We start from the raw sequence: 18,663 nt of genomic DNA on the forward strand, positions 1-18,663 counted from the left end.
GCTGTTAGAATGGGACCACCCTGATAGAACAGGACCACTTTGGGAAGCCGAGGCAGGTGGATTGCTTGAGGTCAAGAGTTCAAGACCAGCCTGGCCAACATGGTGAAACCCTGTCTCCATTAAAAATACAAAAATAGCCAGGCGTGGTGTTGCACACCTGTTAATCCCAGCTACTCATGAGGCTGAGGCAAGAGAATCACTTGAATGTGGGAGGCGGAGGTTACAGTGAGTTGAGATCATGCCACTGCACTCCAGCCTGGGTGGAAGAGCAAGACTCTGTCTCACACACACACACACACACACACACACACACAGCCTGGGTGCAGTGGCTCACGCCTGTAATCCCAGCACTCTGGGAGGCCGAGGCGGGCGGATTACCTGAGGTCAGGAGCTCGAGAACAGCCTGGCCAACATGGTGAAACTCCGTCTCTACTAAAAATACAAAAAAAAATTAGTCGGGCATGGTGGCACGTGCCTGTAATCCCAGCTACTCGGGAGGCTGAGGCAGGAGAATCCCTTGAACCCGGGAGGCGGAGCTTGCAGTGAGCCGAGATGGCACCACTGCACTTCAGTCTGGGTGACAGAGCAAGACTCCATCTCAAAAAAAAAAAAAAAAAAAAAAAAAAAAAGGACAGGAACACCCCACCACAGGCTGCTGGGCAGTGGGGCTGGGAAGGGCCCGATGAACCAGGGGAACCCCACTCTGGGACTGCATCTACTCCAGGCTCTCACCCTGCTCCAGCCCTGCCTCCTCCTCCTGCCCGTCTCCCAGGTTGCTCTCACCCGCCCAGTGTGCTGGCTCCTCTCTCACTTTACAGGAACACCCAAGCCCTCCCAGACCGCCAACAGTCCCATTGCCCCCTTTATATTGCAGACCGCCCCAAGGAGTTCTCCAAAATCCTGGTCTTCATCTCCCTCCTCTGGGGGCAGCCGGTGTCTGTGCCACCATATAGGGGTCCCCAGGACCTCCATGTGCAGCCGGCTCTAGGGTTGGGCTTCTCCTCAGCACCCAGGATCCCCAAGGACCCCATCTTCAAGGCTCCTGGCCCACCCAGGGCCACTGGGCACGCGGCATTCGCCAGCTTGCAGGAATCCGGGAATGTGATGGAGGCGCGAGGAGGTGAGGGCGCAGGGAGGAGGTGAGAGCACATGGAGGAGGTGAGGGCGCGGGGAGGAGGGGAGGGCGCGGGGAGGAGGGGAGGGCGCGGGGAGGGCGCGGGGAGGGCGCGGGGAGGGCGCGGGGAGGCGGGGAGGCCACGCGGAGGAGGTCAGGGCGCGTGGAGGAGGTCAGGGCGCGTGGAGGAGCTGAGGGCACAGACACAGGCCCCCCATGAAGATGAAATGCGTGACGGCCTCATGACTGTCAGAGGAGCCCGGAGCAGATCGCAGCCCTGTCTGTGGAGAAACAAGCGCGGCTCAAAGGAGACGCCAGGACGAACGTCAGGACATAAGGAGGAAAGGACAGTGGAATTCCACAATTCAGACACGTGGGGGGCGGGGGGCGGGGATCTGGGGAGGCTCACACCACACACGCAGGTGCCGGAGAGTGAGGAAGACTGGGCGTCACAGACGAAGGTCCGACAAGAGAGCCTGGAAACGGAACGGCAGAGGGAAATCTCAAAAGCAAGGACAGAGATTCACAAGCTGGAGGCCCAAGAAGCCACTGAGCTGATGGACAAAGGAAAGCTGGCAGAGGCAGGTGCAGGAGAGAGGCAGACACAGGAGCAGGCAGCGCCAGGGCTGGGGTCAGAGGGTGTCCCCCGGGCCTGCAGGGGTGACCTCAGGCCAGTGGATGTGGCACTCAGAGGAGTTGGGCTGGGGTTGGAGGGCGTCCCCCGGACCTGCAGGAGCAACCTCGGGCCAGCAGACGTGGCACTCAGGACTTGGCAGCTTCCTGTGCACAGGCCATTGCCACTAAGGAGCCAGAATCCGTGTCTGCCCCACAGGTGGCCGGCCCTCCCTCTGCAGTCTCTCCCGCCCAGCCTCCTGCCCGGCTCAAGTCCCACCCCTTCCTAAGGCCTCCCTGTCCTGGACACCTGCCCCAATGGCCACCCGGGCCTGGGTGCTCTGGCGGTGGCAGGACGGGGCCTCAGGCCTGGCAGTGCTGGCGACAGCTGTGTCCCTGCAGGTGAGTGGCCCCTGAGCCTCCCAGAGGTGACCTCAGAAGGGCTGCTGGGGCCAGGCAGTGCCTTTACCACCCTGGGGACTTGAGGAAGACTGCCCCCTGCCCCACACAGGCCACCCTGGAGGCGGCCGTGGGGGGCTGTGCAGCTTCCTGACCAGGGAGGCCTCCTGTTAGGCCAGTTTCTGCCCAACAGTCAGTTCTGCCGGCTGTGACTCGGCACGTGGTGGCTGCCACGTCCACTCACCTGCTGCCGCTCCCGCGTGGACCACAGGGTCTGCAGGGCCTGCAGGAGCAGGAGGGGGTCCTGGCCTGTGGAGACAAGATAACAGCCGTGGGAGGGAGAGGCAGGTGCAGGGGCTATTGCACAGCCCGCCGGGAAGTCCCCCACTGACCCGCAATGCCTGGGGCTCCTCTGGACCTGGGGGGCCGGGAACCACCCCCACCTCTGTCCGGCACACACACAACACACCCGCCAGGTGCGGCAGCACCCACTCTGGCCCAGGCTCACCCCTGTCCCTTCCCTGTGGCCCGTGGCGGCCCATCCAGCTGAGTGCGCCCGGCAGCACTTCATCCACGCTCAGCCCTGGGAGCTGGGCCTCGGTTTTCAGCTACAGTTGCAGAGCAGCCCTCGTGGGCCTGCTCTGCCCGGCGCCCTTGGCAACCTCATCAGCATCTTCTCGCCCAAACCCTGCACCGCAGTCCTGGCACCACGAGGACCCCAAGCCCCTGCCCTCTTTAGGTTTCGTCCCCGGCCCTCCCACACCACCCCCTCCCTCCAGCACCTCCCCCTCCCTCCAGCCCTGCCTGGGGGGCCCCCACCTCACTGTGCAAGCTCTGCAGCAAAAGTGCCGACCAAAGAGGCTGCCCCACACGGACAGAGCTACCAGAGCGAGACCCAAGGGAGGTTTCCAGACAGAACCTGGGGGCTGCACAGCTTGGCTTGGAGGCTGGTGGTTCAGGGGAGTGGGGACCCACCCGGGCCTGGTCACGTGGTAGGGTCGGGGTCGGAGGCCAGGGAGGGGCGGGTGCCAGCAGGGACTCCACAGGGGAGCGCCTGAGGACAGGAGCCTGGGTGGATTCCGCAGTGAACTCCCCCCTGGACCTGGGGGGCTGTGGAAGCTGCTGGGCCCCCCTGGAGGGCAGGACGGGAACAGGGAAGTCCCTGTGTTGCTGTGAGGGAGGCTGAGGACTCACATGAGATCAGATCAGACCTCAGCAGCTGGATTCTGCCACACACGCCAGAGGAGCGTGCGTGACAGGGGTCACCCCGGAGAGCCAGGCTGACTTAACATGAGAGCCCAAGGGTGTGATTCAGCCCAGGACTGGAACGGAGGAGAGAACCACGTGGCCCTTTCGGTAGACACAGAGCAAGTGTTCTAAAATTCAGTTCAGCTCACAATTTAAGAAATAACTCGCCTGAGACGGGCAGGGAGCGCCCTGAACTGGGTAAAAGCCATGGGCGAGCGTGAGGTGTGATGCTCAGGGCAGCGCGTGAGGACACCACAGCCTGGCCTGGAGCCATCCCATGCAGGTGGCATCCAATGCGGAAGGAAAACAGAAACATCAGGACAGGCTGACAATGTGACTGATTACGCAGAAAGCCACGAAGGATCAAAACTACGCCGTTAGAATTAACCAATGGGTTCGGCATCAATGCTCAGCACAAGCCAAAATGAGAAAATCAGCAACAAACAGAAATGGCCATTCCAAAAATCACTTACAACAGCATCAGCAATGTCAGATTCCCTGGGAGAAATGTAACAAAAGCAGCTCATGCAAAACAAAACCCGGCTGTCTCTCCTCAGCACTTTGGGAGGCCGAGGCAGGTGGATCATTTGAGGTCAGGAGTTCCAGACCAGCTTGGCCAACGTGCTGAGACACTATCTCTACTAAAAATACAAAAACTAGCTGGGTGTGGTGGCGGGTGCCACCGAGTAGGGGGGTCCCAGCTACTCGGGAGGCTGAGGCAGGAGAACAGCATGAACCCAGGAGGCAGAGGTTGCAGTGAGCCGAGATCGGGCCACTGCACTCCAGCCTGGGCAACAGAGCAAGACTCTGTTTCAAAAAAAAAAAAAAAAAAACAAAACCATAAAACATCGTGGGGCACCCGGGCTCCACCACTGTGGCTCTGCAGCCACCTGGGCCTGGGTGGCACGGGCCAGCGTTCCTGTCTGCACTCAGAACTGTCCCACCATCGCGCACAGTGTGCCGCACACAGAGGCTGAGAACACTCAAATGTCCACTGTAGGAGGACGGAGCAAGTGGATCAGCCCCAGGATGATGCCCAGGTGGGGAGGATGTACCCCACCACGTGGCCATGGCAGGCAGTGTGACGGGCCCCGCCTTCTGGGTGCTGCATGCTGGGCGGGGCCGGCGATGGGGCCGGCGATGGGGCCGGGCGGGGCTGGGCGGAGCCTGCTGTGGTGTGTTCACTATCACGTGCCGAGCCGCATCGTGTGCTCTGCGTTCCTTCCTACACGTGGGTTGCACTTCACAATAAACAAGAGACTTATTTTGTTATTTAATTTAATATTTTATTTAGAGATGGAGTCTCACTGTCACCCAGGCTGGAGTGCAGTGCTGTGATCTCGGCTCACTGCAACCTCCACCTCTCAAGTTCAAGTGATTCTCGTGCCTCAGCCTCCGGAGTAGCTGGGAGTACAGGCGCTCACCACTACGCCTGATTAATTTTTGTATTTTTAGTAGAGACGGGTTTTCACCATGTTGGCCAGGCTGGTCTTGAACTCCTGAGCTCGATTGGTCCGTCCACTTCAGCCTCCCAAAGTGCTGGGATGACAGGCGTGAGCCACCGCGCCCAGCCCAGATTTTCTTTTAAAGCAGAGTTTCAGATGTGTGAGATGAGAAAGTTCTGAAGGTGGACACTGGTGGCGGCTGTGCAGCCACGTGAATGCACTTAATGCCACTGAGTGTACACAGAAAGTGGTTAAAATGGTAAATTTCATGTTATGTATATTTCACATATTTTTAAAAGCAGGGTGAAGCTGGGCAAGGTGGCTCACACTTGTAATCCCAGCACTTTGGGAGGCTGAGGTGGGTGGGTCGCTTGAGCCCTGGAGTTTGAGACCAGCCTGGGCAAGATAGCAAGACTCCATCTCTACCAAAATAAATGAAATTAGCTGGGCATGGTGGCGCACCTGAGGTCCCAGCCACTTGGGAGGCTGGAGCCTGGGAGGTTGAGGCCGTAGTGAACCCTGATTGTGCCACTGCCCTCCAGCCTGGGGGACAGAGTGAGAACCTGTCAATCAATCCATCCATCAATAAGCAGGGTGTCCTTATTATTCTTTTTAAGTTTTCCAAATCGAGATCCACCTTTCCAGGTGGGAAATTGGTGATGCCGGCCCTCCCACTCCCCAGTCAGTGCTGCTGCTCAGTCAGTTCACCCTGCTCAGGTCCTGCTGGTTCTGCCCTCCAGGTGGGCAGGGTCTGCCCCCTCCCGCCGACCTGGGCCACTCCAACTTCCCAGGGGCCTCCCTGCCTTGACGCTGTGCCCTCAGACAACACCCAGCCCCGCAGCACGGCACAGCCCTAGCATCCTACAGAAATATGGGGCGGGCCAGGCCACTTAATGGACTCCGCTGTGGTCCCTCAGCCTTGAGAGTCAAAGCCGGGGCCCAGCACATCCTCCCAGCCCACCCTCCTTGTGACCCGGACCCTGCCCCTTGGGCCTGAGGCTGTTTCTCGAGCACCCAGCAGCCTGCCCGGAAGCCCCCTCAGCACCCCTGCTCCCTGCCCGGCCCCCTCAGCGCCCCTGCTCCCTGCCCGGCCCCCTCAGCGCCCCTGCTCCCTGCCTGGCCCCCTCAGCGCCCCTGCTCCCTGCCTGGCCCCCTCAGCGCCCCTGCTCCCTGCCTGGCCCCCTCAGCGCCCCTGCTCCCTGCCTGGCCCCCTCAGCGCCCCTGCTCCCTGCCTGGCCCCCTCAGCGCCCCTGCTCCCTGCCTGGCCCCCTCAGCGCCCCTGCTCCCTGCCTGGCCCCCTCAGCGCCCCTGCTCCCTGCCTGGCCCCCTCAGCGCCCCTGCTCCCTGCCTGGCCCCCGGCCCCTGCTCCTTGCCTGACCCCCTCAGCACCCCTGCTCCCTGCCTGGTACCTGGTACCCGGCCCCTGCTTCATGCCTGGCCCCCTCAGCGCCCCTGCTCCCTGCCTGCCTCCATCAGCGCCCCTGCTCCCTGCCTGGCCCCCTCAGCACCCCTGCTCCCTGCCTGCCTCCGTCAGCGCCCCTGCTCCCTGCCTGGCCCCCTCAGCGCCCCTGCTCCCTGCCTGGCCCCCGGCCCCTGCTCCTTGCCTGACCCCCTCAGCACCCCTGCTCCCTGCCTGGTACCTGGTACCCGGCCCCTGCTTCATGCCTGGCCCCCTCAGCGCCCCTGCTCCCTGCCTGCCTCCATCAGCGCCCCTGCTCCCTGCCTGGCCCCCTCAGCACCCCTGCTCCCTGCCTGGCCCCCTCAGCGCCCCTGCTCCCTGCCTGGCCCCCGGCCCCTGCTCCTTGCCTGACCCCCTCAGCACCCCTGCTCCCTGCCTGGTACCTGGTACCCGGCCCCTGCTCCCTGCCTGGCCCCCTCAGCGCCCCTGCTCCTTGCCTGCCTCCATCAGCGCCCCTGCTCCCTGCCTGGCCCCCTCAGCACCCCTGCTCCCTGCCTGCCTCCGTCAGCGTCCCTGCTCCCTGCCTGGCCCCCGGCCCCTGCTCCCTGCCTGGCCCCCTCAGTGCCTCTGCTCCCTGCCTGCCTCCGTCAGCGCCCCTGCTCCCTGCCTGGCCCCCGGCCCCTGCTCCCTGCCTGGCCCCCTTAGCGCCCCTGCTCCCTGCCTGGTACCTGGTACCCGGCCCCTGCTCCCTGCCTGGCCCCCGGCCCCTGCCCTTCTGCCCCTGTTGCTTCACTGAGGCCTCAACGCTGAGCCTCAGGGCAGTGACCGCCTGGGTCTCCTTCCGGGCCATGGCCGGTGCACGATGGACACTCCACGGTGCCCGCTCTGGCCATTCCAGGGCCAGCTGTGCACACATGGTGCTCACAGCCCACGCAACCGGGGAGCCCCGGGGAGCCCTGAGTCTCTCGGGCCAGAGCTGGAGGGACCCGTGGCAGGTGTGGTGGGACAAGTCTCTGCTGTGCCGGGCTCGGACACGGCCATGCTGACACTCATCTCACACAATTGCTGGCTTCCTGTTCGTACAACAGAAGAAAAACAGGATGTCCAGGGGTGGCTTCTGTCTGAACGAAGAAGACAAGCGAGCTCTTTGAGCCCCGGGGCTCAGCAGTGAGAGGACAGGGTGCCTGGGAGAGCCCTGGGGGACACACCCCGCTCAGCACACAGCACCCCATGCACCCCAACTCAGGGATACCACGCAGGGGCATGGGGGTCTGAGAAGGGCGGGTGGGGCTTGGAGCTGACACCAAGGGACCTCCCAGACCCGCTCTCCGGCCCCAGAAGCCCCAGCCAGCCCTCCCTGAGGTCGCCTCCTCGTGCAGTAGCTTCTGGGGGCCTTTGGTCCCCAGTGTGGATGTTCGGCAGGAGTTCCGTGGGTGGCCTCTGGCCCCCACCTCCACACCCAGGCCCAAGTTCCCTGAATTCGCCAAGTTCATCAGCGCCGCACCGATGCCTGGGACCTGCAGACAGGCAGGTCTAGGACGCTGAGACAGATGGCCCTGGCCAGGAGGCTGACGCCTGACCCCGGACCCTGCTCCTCGGAACTGTGTGGGTAGGGGCAGAGCAGGGCAGCTGTGTATTAGGAGGACACCTAGAAGAAACTCAAGCTCAAGAATAAAAGTCCCACAGTCCCCCGAATGTGGATTCACATCCAAGAGCTGGGCTACTTCTCTCTGGAGGGCTGAATCATGGTCCCTGCCCAGCACCAGCGCCTGGTGCCCGTACTGGCTTCCCCCCCAGCCACCCTCCCCAAAACGTGCCTGGGAGGGCTCAGGAACTCTGTGGGGTCAGCCTGAGGGTGTCCAGGCAGAGGCGGCCAGGACGGCTCCCCAACTGACACCCCCGCGCCAGCCGACAGGAGTACGGATGGTTGCAGGGATGCAGGATGGGCAGAACACAGGGATGCCACTTCCTCCAAACAGCACCCGGCTAACGAGGCTGCCTTCGCCTTGAGACACAGACGCACTCGGGAAACTGTGGGCTGCGGAGTGGACGGCGCCGAAGGACAGACGCGCTCGGGAAACTGTGGGCCGTGGAGTGGATGGCGCCGAAGGCTCTGTTATTCCCGACACTCTACCATAAAGCAGGGATGAGAAACACAGGGGGCTTTTTATCCACAGGGTTGGGGGCACAGAAGCCCCAGGAACTGAGGCCGACCCCAGCAGCGGGTGCCAGGCAGAGGACACTGGGCAGCGGATGCTGGGCAGGGGACACCGGGCAGCGGATGCTGGCAGGGGACACCCGGCCTCTGGGCAGGAAGTCTGTGACGTGGTCTTCACAAAGCCCCCAAGTGGGTCTCCCCCGCAGCCGGCTCTCCTCTTAGGGCCTGGGTCACTAAGCTCACAGCCCGTCTCCAAGGCCGTCCCACACCTGCCTGCAGCATCAGACCCCGCGGCAGTGAGTGTAGAAGAGCCCGGCCGCCCAGACCAGACCCCACGTGCTGTGGTGACCTGCATGCCCATGGGTCCGGGCACCTGCTATCCGCGCAGCACCCCGCCTGGGTCAGCCCTCTGACTGCCCACGGACAGCAGAAAGGGCCAGCCCACGACCTCAGCTCACCTCAGAGACCCCATGGCACCTCCCACAAGCGTGTCCTGAGAGGCTGCGCCCACCCACCACGCACTGGGGCCTCCGTCCCTCTGCCACGAGTCTGTGTCCTGGTGGCCTTCTGGCCTCCGGGGGCAGCTGAGACGGGGCCACCCCCTCCAGCCCAACCGTCTCTGGTCTCGGATTCCACCCACATCTGCCTGTGCTCAGCTGCAGGCAGGGCGGGGGACATAAGGACGGAGGTGGCAACGAGACCCCAGGCCCGGTGGGCAGCGTGTGCTCTCCACCTCGGCTCACGGCAGAGGACGGCCCGTGTCTGGGGAGTGAGGTGAAGGGGGTCCCGGTGGTCCAGCATCTGGCATGGAGCCCCTTGCTCTGTCTATCAACACAGCGGCCCGCAACCCCAGCACAGCACCGTCTCTCATCGGTCATGGGTCCCCTCACCCTCAGTCCTACTCACTTGCCTCATCTATGAAGCCGAGGGCCTTGGAGACAGAACCTGACCCAGCCTGAGCCCAAGCTGCCTCTGCTGGGAAAGTGGGATGAGGGGGAGAGCCCACCGTTCACTGCTGTGGACCCCACAGGGAGGCAGAGAGGGAAAGGGCGGTACCAGCCCAGGGGGCACGAGGCAGACGCCACTCAGAGAGAGACAGTGAGGACATCGAGGTGCTGGGACGCTCGGAGCGAGAGGGACAGAGAGGGACAGTGAGGCTGGCAAGGAGCTGGGACACTGGGAGCCAGGTGGACACACGCAGAGAGGGACAGAGAGATCCCCAAATTTCATTCTGCAACCTCAGGTCAGAAAATCTGCTGAAGAAAAGATCCTACCTACAACAGAAATCTTGGAAGATGAAATGCCTATTTTTAAAAAGTAACAGACCCGGCACGGTGGCTCATGCCTGTAATCCCAGCACTTTGGGAGGCCGAGGCGGGCAGATCACGTGAGGTCAGGAGTTCGAGACCAGCCTGGCCAACATGGTGAAACCCCATCTCTACTAAAAATACAAAAATTACCCAAGCGTGGTGATGGGTGCCTGTAATCCCAGCTACTCAGGAGGCTGAGGCAGGAGAATCACTTGAACCCGGGAGGTGGAGGTTGCAGTGAGCCGAGGTTGCGCCACTGCACTCCAGCCTGGGTGACAGAGCGAGACTCTGTCAAAAAAAAAAAAAAAAAAAGGCTGGGCGTGGTGGCTCACACCTGTAATCCCAGCACTTTGGGAGGCTGAGGCAGGCGGATCATGAGGTCAGGAGACCGAGACCATCCTGGCTAACACAGTGAAACCCCATCTCTACTAAAAAAATACAAAAAATTAGCCGGGAGTGGTGGCAGGCACCTGTAGTCCCAGCTACTCGGGAGGCTGAGGCAAGAGAATGGTGTGAATCCGGGAGGCGGAGGTTGCGGTGAGCCAAGATTGTGCCACTGCACTCCAGCCTGGGCAACAGAGCAAGACTCCGTCACACACACACACACAAAAAGTAAATAAAAATTACACAAATATATAAAAACTAAAAAGATAACAGTATGTTCTGGGTGGTTTTACATAAATTAACTCCTTCAATATTCACACAGAAATAAGGCCCAGTATTGGTGTTAGAGTCATCATTCAGATGAGAAAACAGGTTAGGCAGCGTGGCCCGGTCACACAGTGAGGAAGACGAGCCCTCTCTGCTGGCAGGTGTGGGAGGGTGTTTTCACGGTTTTATGAGGCCAGCTGTGACTCCCCTCCTGTCTCCCTCATGTCACCCTCATGTCACAGCCCGAGGTTTGGCTCCGCAGCCTTGGAGGCAGAGAAAGCGCCACGCCCACTGCCAGCTGGGCCTGGGCAGGTGCCGGGCCAGGCCAGCTCAGCCTCCTTCAGTGGAGCTGAGGAGAGAAAGGCCTGGGAGCCTCCTGGCCAGGTCAAGGCCAGTGGACGCTGAGGGCAGGGGTTGAGGACACAGTGAGGGTGGCTCAGAGGCTGCCAAAAAGTGCCTGTGACCCGGTCGTGGGACTGGGACAAGCCCATCCCCAGGGTCCTGGAGGCAGATCTGGTGCCCACACCTCTGGGGCACCCATGGTGGGGCGGAGGTGGCCTGCTCGGCATGGAGAGGGGCAGGGCGGCCTCGGCAGCTTCTCCTTCCCCCGCTCCCAGCAGGGCCTCGGCCGCTGCCCTTCCTCAAGTGTCCCCACTTCCACCCACAGCCACAGCCCACCAGTGAGGCCTCTGAGAGGGCGGCGTCTCCAGAAACCTGCGCGTTCACTGTGCATTACGAGAGCGGCATGTGCTCATCACGGAGCTTCGTAGGAAAAGTGGCCTCTCCTGCGGGCCCTGCCGTGTTCACCGCCGTGTCCACACTGGGCGGGTGCTGAGGAGCCCGTCTGGAGCGTGGACACTGGATGTGAGGCTGGCCATGTCCCCAGCCCTAGGCACCTCAGCAGGCCCAAGCTGTAGGGCAGGGGCCTCCTCCGGGAAGCCAGGGCAGCCTCAGCCTTGGAGGCTCCCATTGTCCGGAGCCCAGCAAGATGGGGAGGAGCGGCGGATGTGGAGGGAAAGGGAACCCAGGCCGGCAGGCTTCCTGGAGCTGCTGCATCTGCCAGAGGGCCGGCCTCCCCGCCCCACCCCACCGCCCGCCGGCCTTGGTGCTTCCTGGAGCTGCTGCATCTGCCAGAGGGCCGGCCTCCCCGCCCCCACCCCACTGCCCGCTGGCCCTGGTGCCGAGCTGCCGTTTAATGCCGTCTGTGGAACTCTGAATTTCCCAAGGAAGGCTCAAGCGCCGCCTGGAAACCCCGAACCAGGTGGACGTGGGCAACGTGGATTTTCTGACCTCAACTGCGCCTGCTCATGCAAAAGCTGAAGGTTTTTATTTTTTTTTGAGATGCAGTCTCGCTCTGTGCCCCAGGCTGGAGTGCAATGACACGACCTCGGCTCACTGTAACCTCCGCCTCCTGGGTTCAAGCAATTCTCCTGCCTCCAAGCAATTCTCCTGCCTCAGCCTCCCGAGTAGCTGGGACTACAGGCGCCCGCCACCACGTCCAGCTAATTTTTGTATTTTTAGTAGAGACGGAGTTTCACCATGTTGGCCAGGATGGTCTCGATCTTCTGACCTCGTGATCCTCCCGCCTCGGCCTCCCACAGTACTGGGATTACAGGCGTGAGCCACCGTGCCTGGCCAAGGCTGAAGTTTTAGGAGGAAAGGAATCTGTGAGCGCAGTGGACATTCGGATGGAGAATGTTTCTTGGCCTCGGGGGAGGGAGAGAGGAACAGGAGCTCAGCCCCCTTCTCCTGTCCCCTGATGATGCCTCCTGAGCCAGCACGGGAGGGCCTCTCTAGAACAGGCCAGAGGTGGCCACGTGGATTCTCCTCCAATGACCGGGACCAGGCACTCTACCTAAAAGGACAAACCCAGGCCTGGCTGTCGGGGGCAGGGTCCCAGGGGCCACAGACACGGATGTCCAGCTCAGTGACCAGGGAGGCGCAGACAGGTGTCCAGGCAGCGAGGCGGGGCCAGCACAGGGGCCAGGACACCTCCCGGGAAGAAGCTGACCCAGAGCCTGAGTAGGGGAGCCCGCTGGGGAGGGCTGAGCTGGGGCCTCTTGTGGGGCTGGCCTTGTTGACAGATCTGGACACAAACCACGTAAGGGCAGTTGCCTAAAGCGGCACAGGAAGGATGGGGGGATGTGGCCATTCCAGGAAGTGCCAGGCTGTTCCAGAGAGTGCCGAGGCTGTTCCAGGGGGCACCGTGTCTGTTCTGGGCGGGGGCCGTGTCCGTTCCAAGGAGCACCAGGCTGTTCCAGGGGGTGACTTGTCTGCTCCAGAGGGCGCCGAGGCTGTTCTGGGGGTGCCGTAGGTCTGTTCTGGGGGGGCCGTGTCTGTTCCAGGAAGCGCCAAGCTGTTCCAGAGAGTGCCGAGGCTGTTCCAGGGGGCACCGTGTCTGTTCCAGGGAGCACCAGGCTGTTCCGGGGGGGCCTTATCTGCTCCAGGGAGCACCGTGTCTGTTCCAGGGAGCACCAGGCTGTTCCAGGGGGCGCCGTGTCTGTTCCAGGGAGCAGCAGGCTGTTCCAGGGGGCACCGTGTCTGTTCCAGGGGGCGCCGAGGCTGTTCCGGGGGGCGCCGAGGCTGTTCCAGGGAGCACCATGTCTGTTCTAGCGGGTGCCGAGGCTGTTCCGGGGGCTCTACTAGCTGGGGTGTTGCACTTTGAAGACATCCCACTCTGCTTAGGTGGAGAAAAAGCCGTAGAAGCCCGTGGGTACATGTGCAGGGAGAGTCAGCTCTGTGCTGAGGCGAAGCCAGGGTCCCATGCGCTCCCCGGCCCCGAGGGTGGTCTCCAGGGGAGGTAACGGCCTCATCCCACACAGGTGCAGGCCCGGGGCCCGCAGATGGCCTCAGAGGAGGCGGTGGATGAACGGAAGGGTGAGGGGGTCTGGGCCCATCCCGAGAGGGACAGGTGTGTGGTCAGGACCCCACAGGACAGCCAGGGTTGTGCCTGCTGAGGGGGCCACATCCACACCAAGCCCCACCCAGCTCAGAGGCAGCCCCTCCCCGAGCACACAGTGACTTGGCTACATCAGGGAAGGCGACATGCCTGGAGGTGCCCCCACAGCCCTCAGCACCCACTGGGACACAGAAGAGGAAAGCAGAGAGGAAGCCCCTGGAGGGGTCCAAGGCCCGAGGAGGCAGCTGCGTGGGATAGGGAAACTGAGGCAGAGAGCCTCGGCCGCTGCCACGTGGGAGCGGGGCTTTCACAGGGGAGAGGGCCATGGCCCTGCCCCATGGAGGGGCTGCCAGGCAGGGCATGTGTAGGGTGGGCCTGGGCAGAGGCCAGGGGCCGGTGAGTGAAAAGGCAGTAAACCCACAACAAACTGGGGGTCTGCAGCCCAGGGTGAGGCGGCCGGGCCAGGGCCTTACAGCTCTCACTGCTGTTTACAAGGACTGCAGGGTGAAGGACATGAAGGGGCCCCGGGCCCCCCTTCCCACCCTCTGCCCACAAAGCCACGGCCCCAGACAGCTTCCACTGGGGCCGAGCCCCTGTCAGGAGGCTTCCCACCCCGGCCTGTCCCCAGCACAGAGAGCAGCTGAGGCTCGGGCTGACCCCTCTGGCACTAGGCAGCTCCACTCCTTCCCAGCCTCCGCTTCCCTAACCCCGGCCTCCCAGCCTCCGCTTCCCTAACCCCAGCCCCGTCTTCAACTTGCAGGGTCTCGATCTGTAGGAACAGGAGGGAGGGAGGCTGCACCTCCCCTCGGGCTGTTTATCCTCAGCACTGAATCTGCCAGGGCAGCTGAGCGGGGATGCGGCCTCCCCGGCTTTGCCCACGGGGAAGGCGCCTCTCATTTCTCTTTTTTAACCTGAAAAAGGTGCTGGGAGGGCAGATGTTCTTCTTAACTCGAAGGGATGAAAAATGCCTCAGTTTAAAAAATTAGGAACCCTGAAGGCCACGATGGAACCGCCCGAGACCCAAGAGGCTGTGGGCTCCCTGAGCCCCGGAGGTGGCACTGAGCCCCAAGAGGCTGTGGGTTCCCTGAGCCCTGGAGGCAGCGCTGAGCCCCCAAGGGGGTTTCGGGCCCTCCGCCTGGCACCCCGAGGGACAGAGGGGACCAGAGCTCCCACCTCTGCGGCCAGCCCTGAGTGGCTGCACTGTCCCCGCCACCTCCCCCGGATCCTGTCACAGGCCCGGCGCCAGGCCACCCACGCTGGGGCCCAAGGAGGCGGCCTGTCCTGACCCCCGAGGACAGCAAGGCCACAGTGGGGCCTCCGGACTCACAGGGTCCCAAGCCGTGGATACTGTAGAGAGGCCCGCAGCTAGGGGCCAGCGGCCTGGCCCTCGTCACCGAGTACAGAGTGGGCACCACCACCCCCGATACACCCCCACGCACCTCCCCCCACAGCCCCAGGGAGACTCGGCACCATCAGGCTCAGACTCACCCGTGCGGCAGCGCTCACCAGCAGCAGGGTCACCAGCGGGATCTCCTGGGTCCATTCCTCAGGGCTGGGCCGAGGACGCTGGCAGGCAGCTAGGAACGAGGATCTGCAGAAACAGACAATCAGGTGGGGCCCCTGAATGCAGAGCCCACTGCAACAGGCAGCCGCGCGGAGCCCACACCCGCAGCCCCTGGAGGTGGTGGAGGGACCTGGTGCCTGGGGGGGTCCAAGTGGGACCCCCAGTCGCTGAGCATAGCGGGCAGCTCCACACTCCTCTCCCGGCTGGGGTGACAGCTGCCAAGTTTGGACCCTGCATTCCAGTTCCCTGCCAAACCGTCCCAGCTTTCAGCAGGCAGGACAGGGGGTGGGAGGGGCCCTGGGGGAGCACAGCAGACAGAGCCTCGCGGGCGTGCAGAGGGGCCTGTTCTTGAGGACAGCGTGACCCCCCTTGCCACGTCCCCCTCAGGCTGTGTGTCCTGCCCCTGAGGGAGCCACACGGGAGAGAGGTGCTCTCCTCCAGCGGGCAAGGGCGCCTGCAGGACCAGGGACCTCGGAGCGACACCCTCAAGGCTGACCCAGCAAGCGGCTCCGTTAGACTCCAGGCAGCCGCTGACAGCTCTCATCCCAGGCAGACCTCAGCCTCCCTCAGAGTGTTTTTTTTTCTTTTCTTTCTTTCTTTTTTTTTTTTTGGAGACAGAGTCTCTCTGCGATGCCCAGGCTGGAGTGCAATGGGGCGATCTCAGCTCACTGCAACCTCCACCTCCTGGGTTCAAGTGATTCTCTTGCCTCAGCCTCCCGAGTAGCTGGGATTACAGGCATGCGCCATCATGCCCAGCTAATTTTTGTATTTTTAGTGGAGACAGGGTTTCACCATGTTGGTCAGGCTGGTCTCGAACTCCTGACCTCAGGTGATCCACCTGCCTCAGCCTCCCAAAGTGCTGGGATTACAGGCATGAGCCACCGCACCCGGCCCCTAGGAGTGTTTTTGATGCAAAACCCTTATCTGCACTTACGAGGGTTACTCTTCTCCTTCAATCTGCTTACGCAAGGCTGCATAAAAAGGCTTTGAGTGCATAGCTTTAGTTTGAATCACACACAGCAGTTACACAAAGCTCAGCATGTGAACTCCAAATCCTAACACAGGTGTGCAGGAGAGAGCTGTGCCGCCCTCCCCCAGGCAGCCCTCACAGCGGCCATTCCCGGGGAGATGGACCGGTGTGTTTCTCAGCCCCATGCGGCCCCACGTGGCCCCAGGCAGCCCTCACAGCGGCCATTCCTGGGGAGACGGATCTGTGTGTGTTTCTCAGCCACACACGGCCACACGCGGCCCCAGGCAGCCCTCACGGCGGCCATTCCCGGGGAGACAGACCTGTGTGTGTTTCTCAGCCACACACGGCCACACGCGGCCCCAAGCAGCCCTCACGGCGGCCATTCCCGGGGAGACAGACCTGTGTGTGTTTCTCAGCCACACACGGCCCCACGCGGCCCCAAGCAGCCCTCACGGCGGCCATTCCCGGGGAGACGGACCTGTGTGTTTCTCAGCCCCACGCGGCCCCACGTGGCCCCAGGCAGCCCTCACGGCGGCCATTCCCGGGGAGACAGACCTGTGTGTGTTTCTCAGCCACACGCGGCCCCACGTGGCCCCAGGCAGCCCTCACGGCGGCCATTCCCGGGGAGACGGACCTGTGTGTGTTTCTCAGCCCCACGCGGCACAGTAACTTCTTGGCCTTCAGTTTTACACATTACCGACAGCTCCGCCCAGGCAGGGTAAGAATCTGTCTTACCTGCCGGCCAACACGCACCCCTAAAACACACAACAACACAACCTCCTAAAAAAAGTTACGTGGACATCGTCTGTGGACTCAGGACGGACAGAGGCCGTTCCCAGCCGCGTCACGTGGAGGTTAGGGTGCCTTTTCCTTTCTCACGCGGGCTGCTCCAGACTCCTGCTCCACCGTGGGGGAGGGACTGCAGCTCTCCCACCGCAAATGATGTAAAACTGGGTGATATATCTTAGGAAACCAGTTTCTGGACAGCAGGCAGTATGAAGCCGCATTTCCCGGCAGCAGTCAGTGCCCAAGGCAGCCCCAGGACAGCTGCTCCCCACGCTGCAGCCTGGGCTGGGCACAGTGTCCCACCACGCCGAGGGGGCCGCTGGGGGACGCACACCTGCAGGAGGGGCTGCTGGGGCAGTGAGTGTGTGGGCAGGAGGACCCCCAAGCCTCCCAGGACCCGCGGCCCCAGGGCTGAGAATACAGTGGAGACACCAGAGGCCACACAGCACCCGACACACTGCAGTCCAGCCCAGCCAAGAGGAAGGACCCCATCAACACACAACCAGGACCAGATGGCCACAGCTGAAGACCATGCTGAGAGGGCCTGCTCCAGAGCCTCCCGCCAGATCCAGACCAAGCCCGCGAAAGCTGGAGAAGGTCGAGTCCCACCCAGTTTAGGAGGCTTGAGAAAGGCCCTAGGCTCTCCGAAGAGCCCCTGACAAAATATCAAGACACAACCCCAAGTTCAAGGGACTCAGCCAGAAGCTGAACTGCCACTGGAGCAAAAAACAATGCTCTTCAGAGGATGATACCTAAATCCAGAGTTTCCACAATGGATAATTCACGAAACTCAGCGCATAATAAAAATCACAAGACCTAAAAAGAAACAATAAAATATGACCCATAAACAAGCAGAAAAACACAAAAAACAGAGAATAGAAAGCAACTTTGAGGAAGGCCTCAAAGTTATGGTGTTAGCAAAGACTTTAACACAACGATTGCAACTGTGTTCACGGAATGAACAGAAAACATGTTCAAACAGTTCAAGGAGGCCGAGCGCAGTTTGGGAGGCTGAGGCGGGAGGATCGCTTGAGCCCAGGAGTTTGAGACCATCCTAGGCAACATGGTCAAACTCCGTACAAGAAAATTAAAAAGTAGCCGGGTGTGCTGGCTCACGCCTATGGTTCCGGCTACTCAGGAAGCTGAGGCAGAAGAGTCGCTGGAGCCCCAGAGATCAAGGCTGCAGTAAGCCAAGATCGCACCACTGCCTTCCAACCTGGGTGACAGAGCGAGACTCTGTCTCAAGAAAACCCCAAAAAACCATGAATAAAGTTAAAAAAATATGGTTTTAATGAGTAAAAGGAGAGAGAGAAATGAAGATTATATGAAACTACATAAAAGAGCTAAATGGAAACTCTGCAATAAAAAGTGTAATCACTGAAATGTGTTTGACTCAGTGACTGTGCTTCACTAGGTGGATGACAGATGAGTCAATGAATCTGAAAACCGATCAAAGAAGGACCAGATTGAAACAACGAGGGGGAAAGACAGAAGGAACTGGCTCCACGGTCCACAGCCGGGCACCCTCTGTTCCCCTGGTGAACGGCCCCGTCTGCAGCACTGCACACCTGGCTCTGGGGTTCACACGCTTCGTGGAAACGCCCGTTCCCCAGCCTCTGCCTGCCTCCATCTGGATGGCTGCACTGCAGCCCTGCTCGTCCTGGACCCCCCTCCCTCTTGTCCCCTGCACTCCCCAAAGTTCACCTCCTAGTTCTAAGGGAGCACCTTTTCCAGGAGCACCTCAGGCAGAACCACAAGGGAGGAGCACTGAGTAGCCCTTTGCTTGTCTAAGAACATCCCCATGACACATGTGCACCCACATCCCCAAGACACACAGGCAACCTCATCCCCAAGACACACAGGCACCCGCGTCCCCATGACACACAGGCACCCGCGTCCCCGTGACACACAGGCACCCGCGTCCCCGTGACACACGTGCACCCGCGTCCCCGTGACACACGGGCACCCGCGTCCCCGTGACACACGTGCACCCGCGTCCCCGTGACACACGTGCACCCGCGTCCCCGTGACACACGTGCACCCGTGTCCCCGTGACACACGTGCACCCGCGTCCCCGTGACACACGTGCACCCACGTCCCCAAGACAC

At 61.8% G+C, this 18,663-nt stretch overlaps 1 protein-coding gene across 10 annotated transcripts in view; it reads right to left on the bottom strand.

The window, feature by feature from the left end:
• The window catches only part of EXD3 (exonuclease 3'-5' domain containing 3), a 125,115-nt gene that overhangs the window by 80,143 nt on the left and 26,309 nt on the right, over positions 1-18,663 (bottom strand). For all 10 annotated transcript variants that reach the window (XM_054521277.2, XM_063714587.1, XM_063714588.1 and 7 more), the window contains 2 exons: positions 14,724-14,826; positions 2,370-2,434 (listed from right to left, as the gene is read on the bottom strand). In XM_054521277.2, the coding sequence (XP_054377252.2) occupies positions 2,370-2,434; positions 14,724-14,778 (120 nt within the window). In that variant the 5' untranslated portion in view covers positions 14,779-14,826. The remainder of the gene's footprint in view (positions 1-2,369; positions 2,435-14,723; positions 14,827-18,663) is intronic.

Source organism: Pongo abelii, chromosome 13, assembly GCF_028885655.2.
Source record: "Pongo abelii isolate AG06213 chromosome 13, NHGRI_mPonAbe1-v2.0_pri, whole genome shotgun sequence".
In the NCBI taxonomy this organism is placed as follows: Eukaryota; Metazoa; Chordata; class Mammalia; order Primates; family Hominidae; genus Pongo; species Pongo abelii.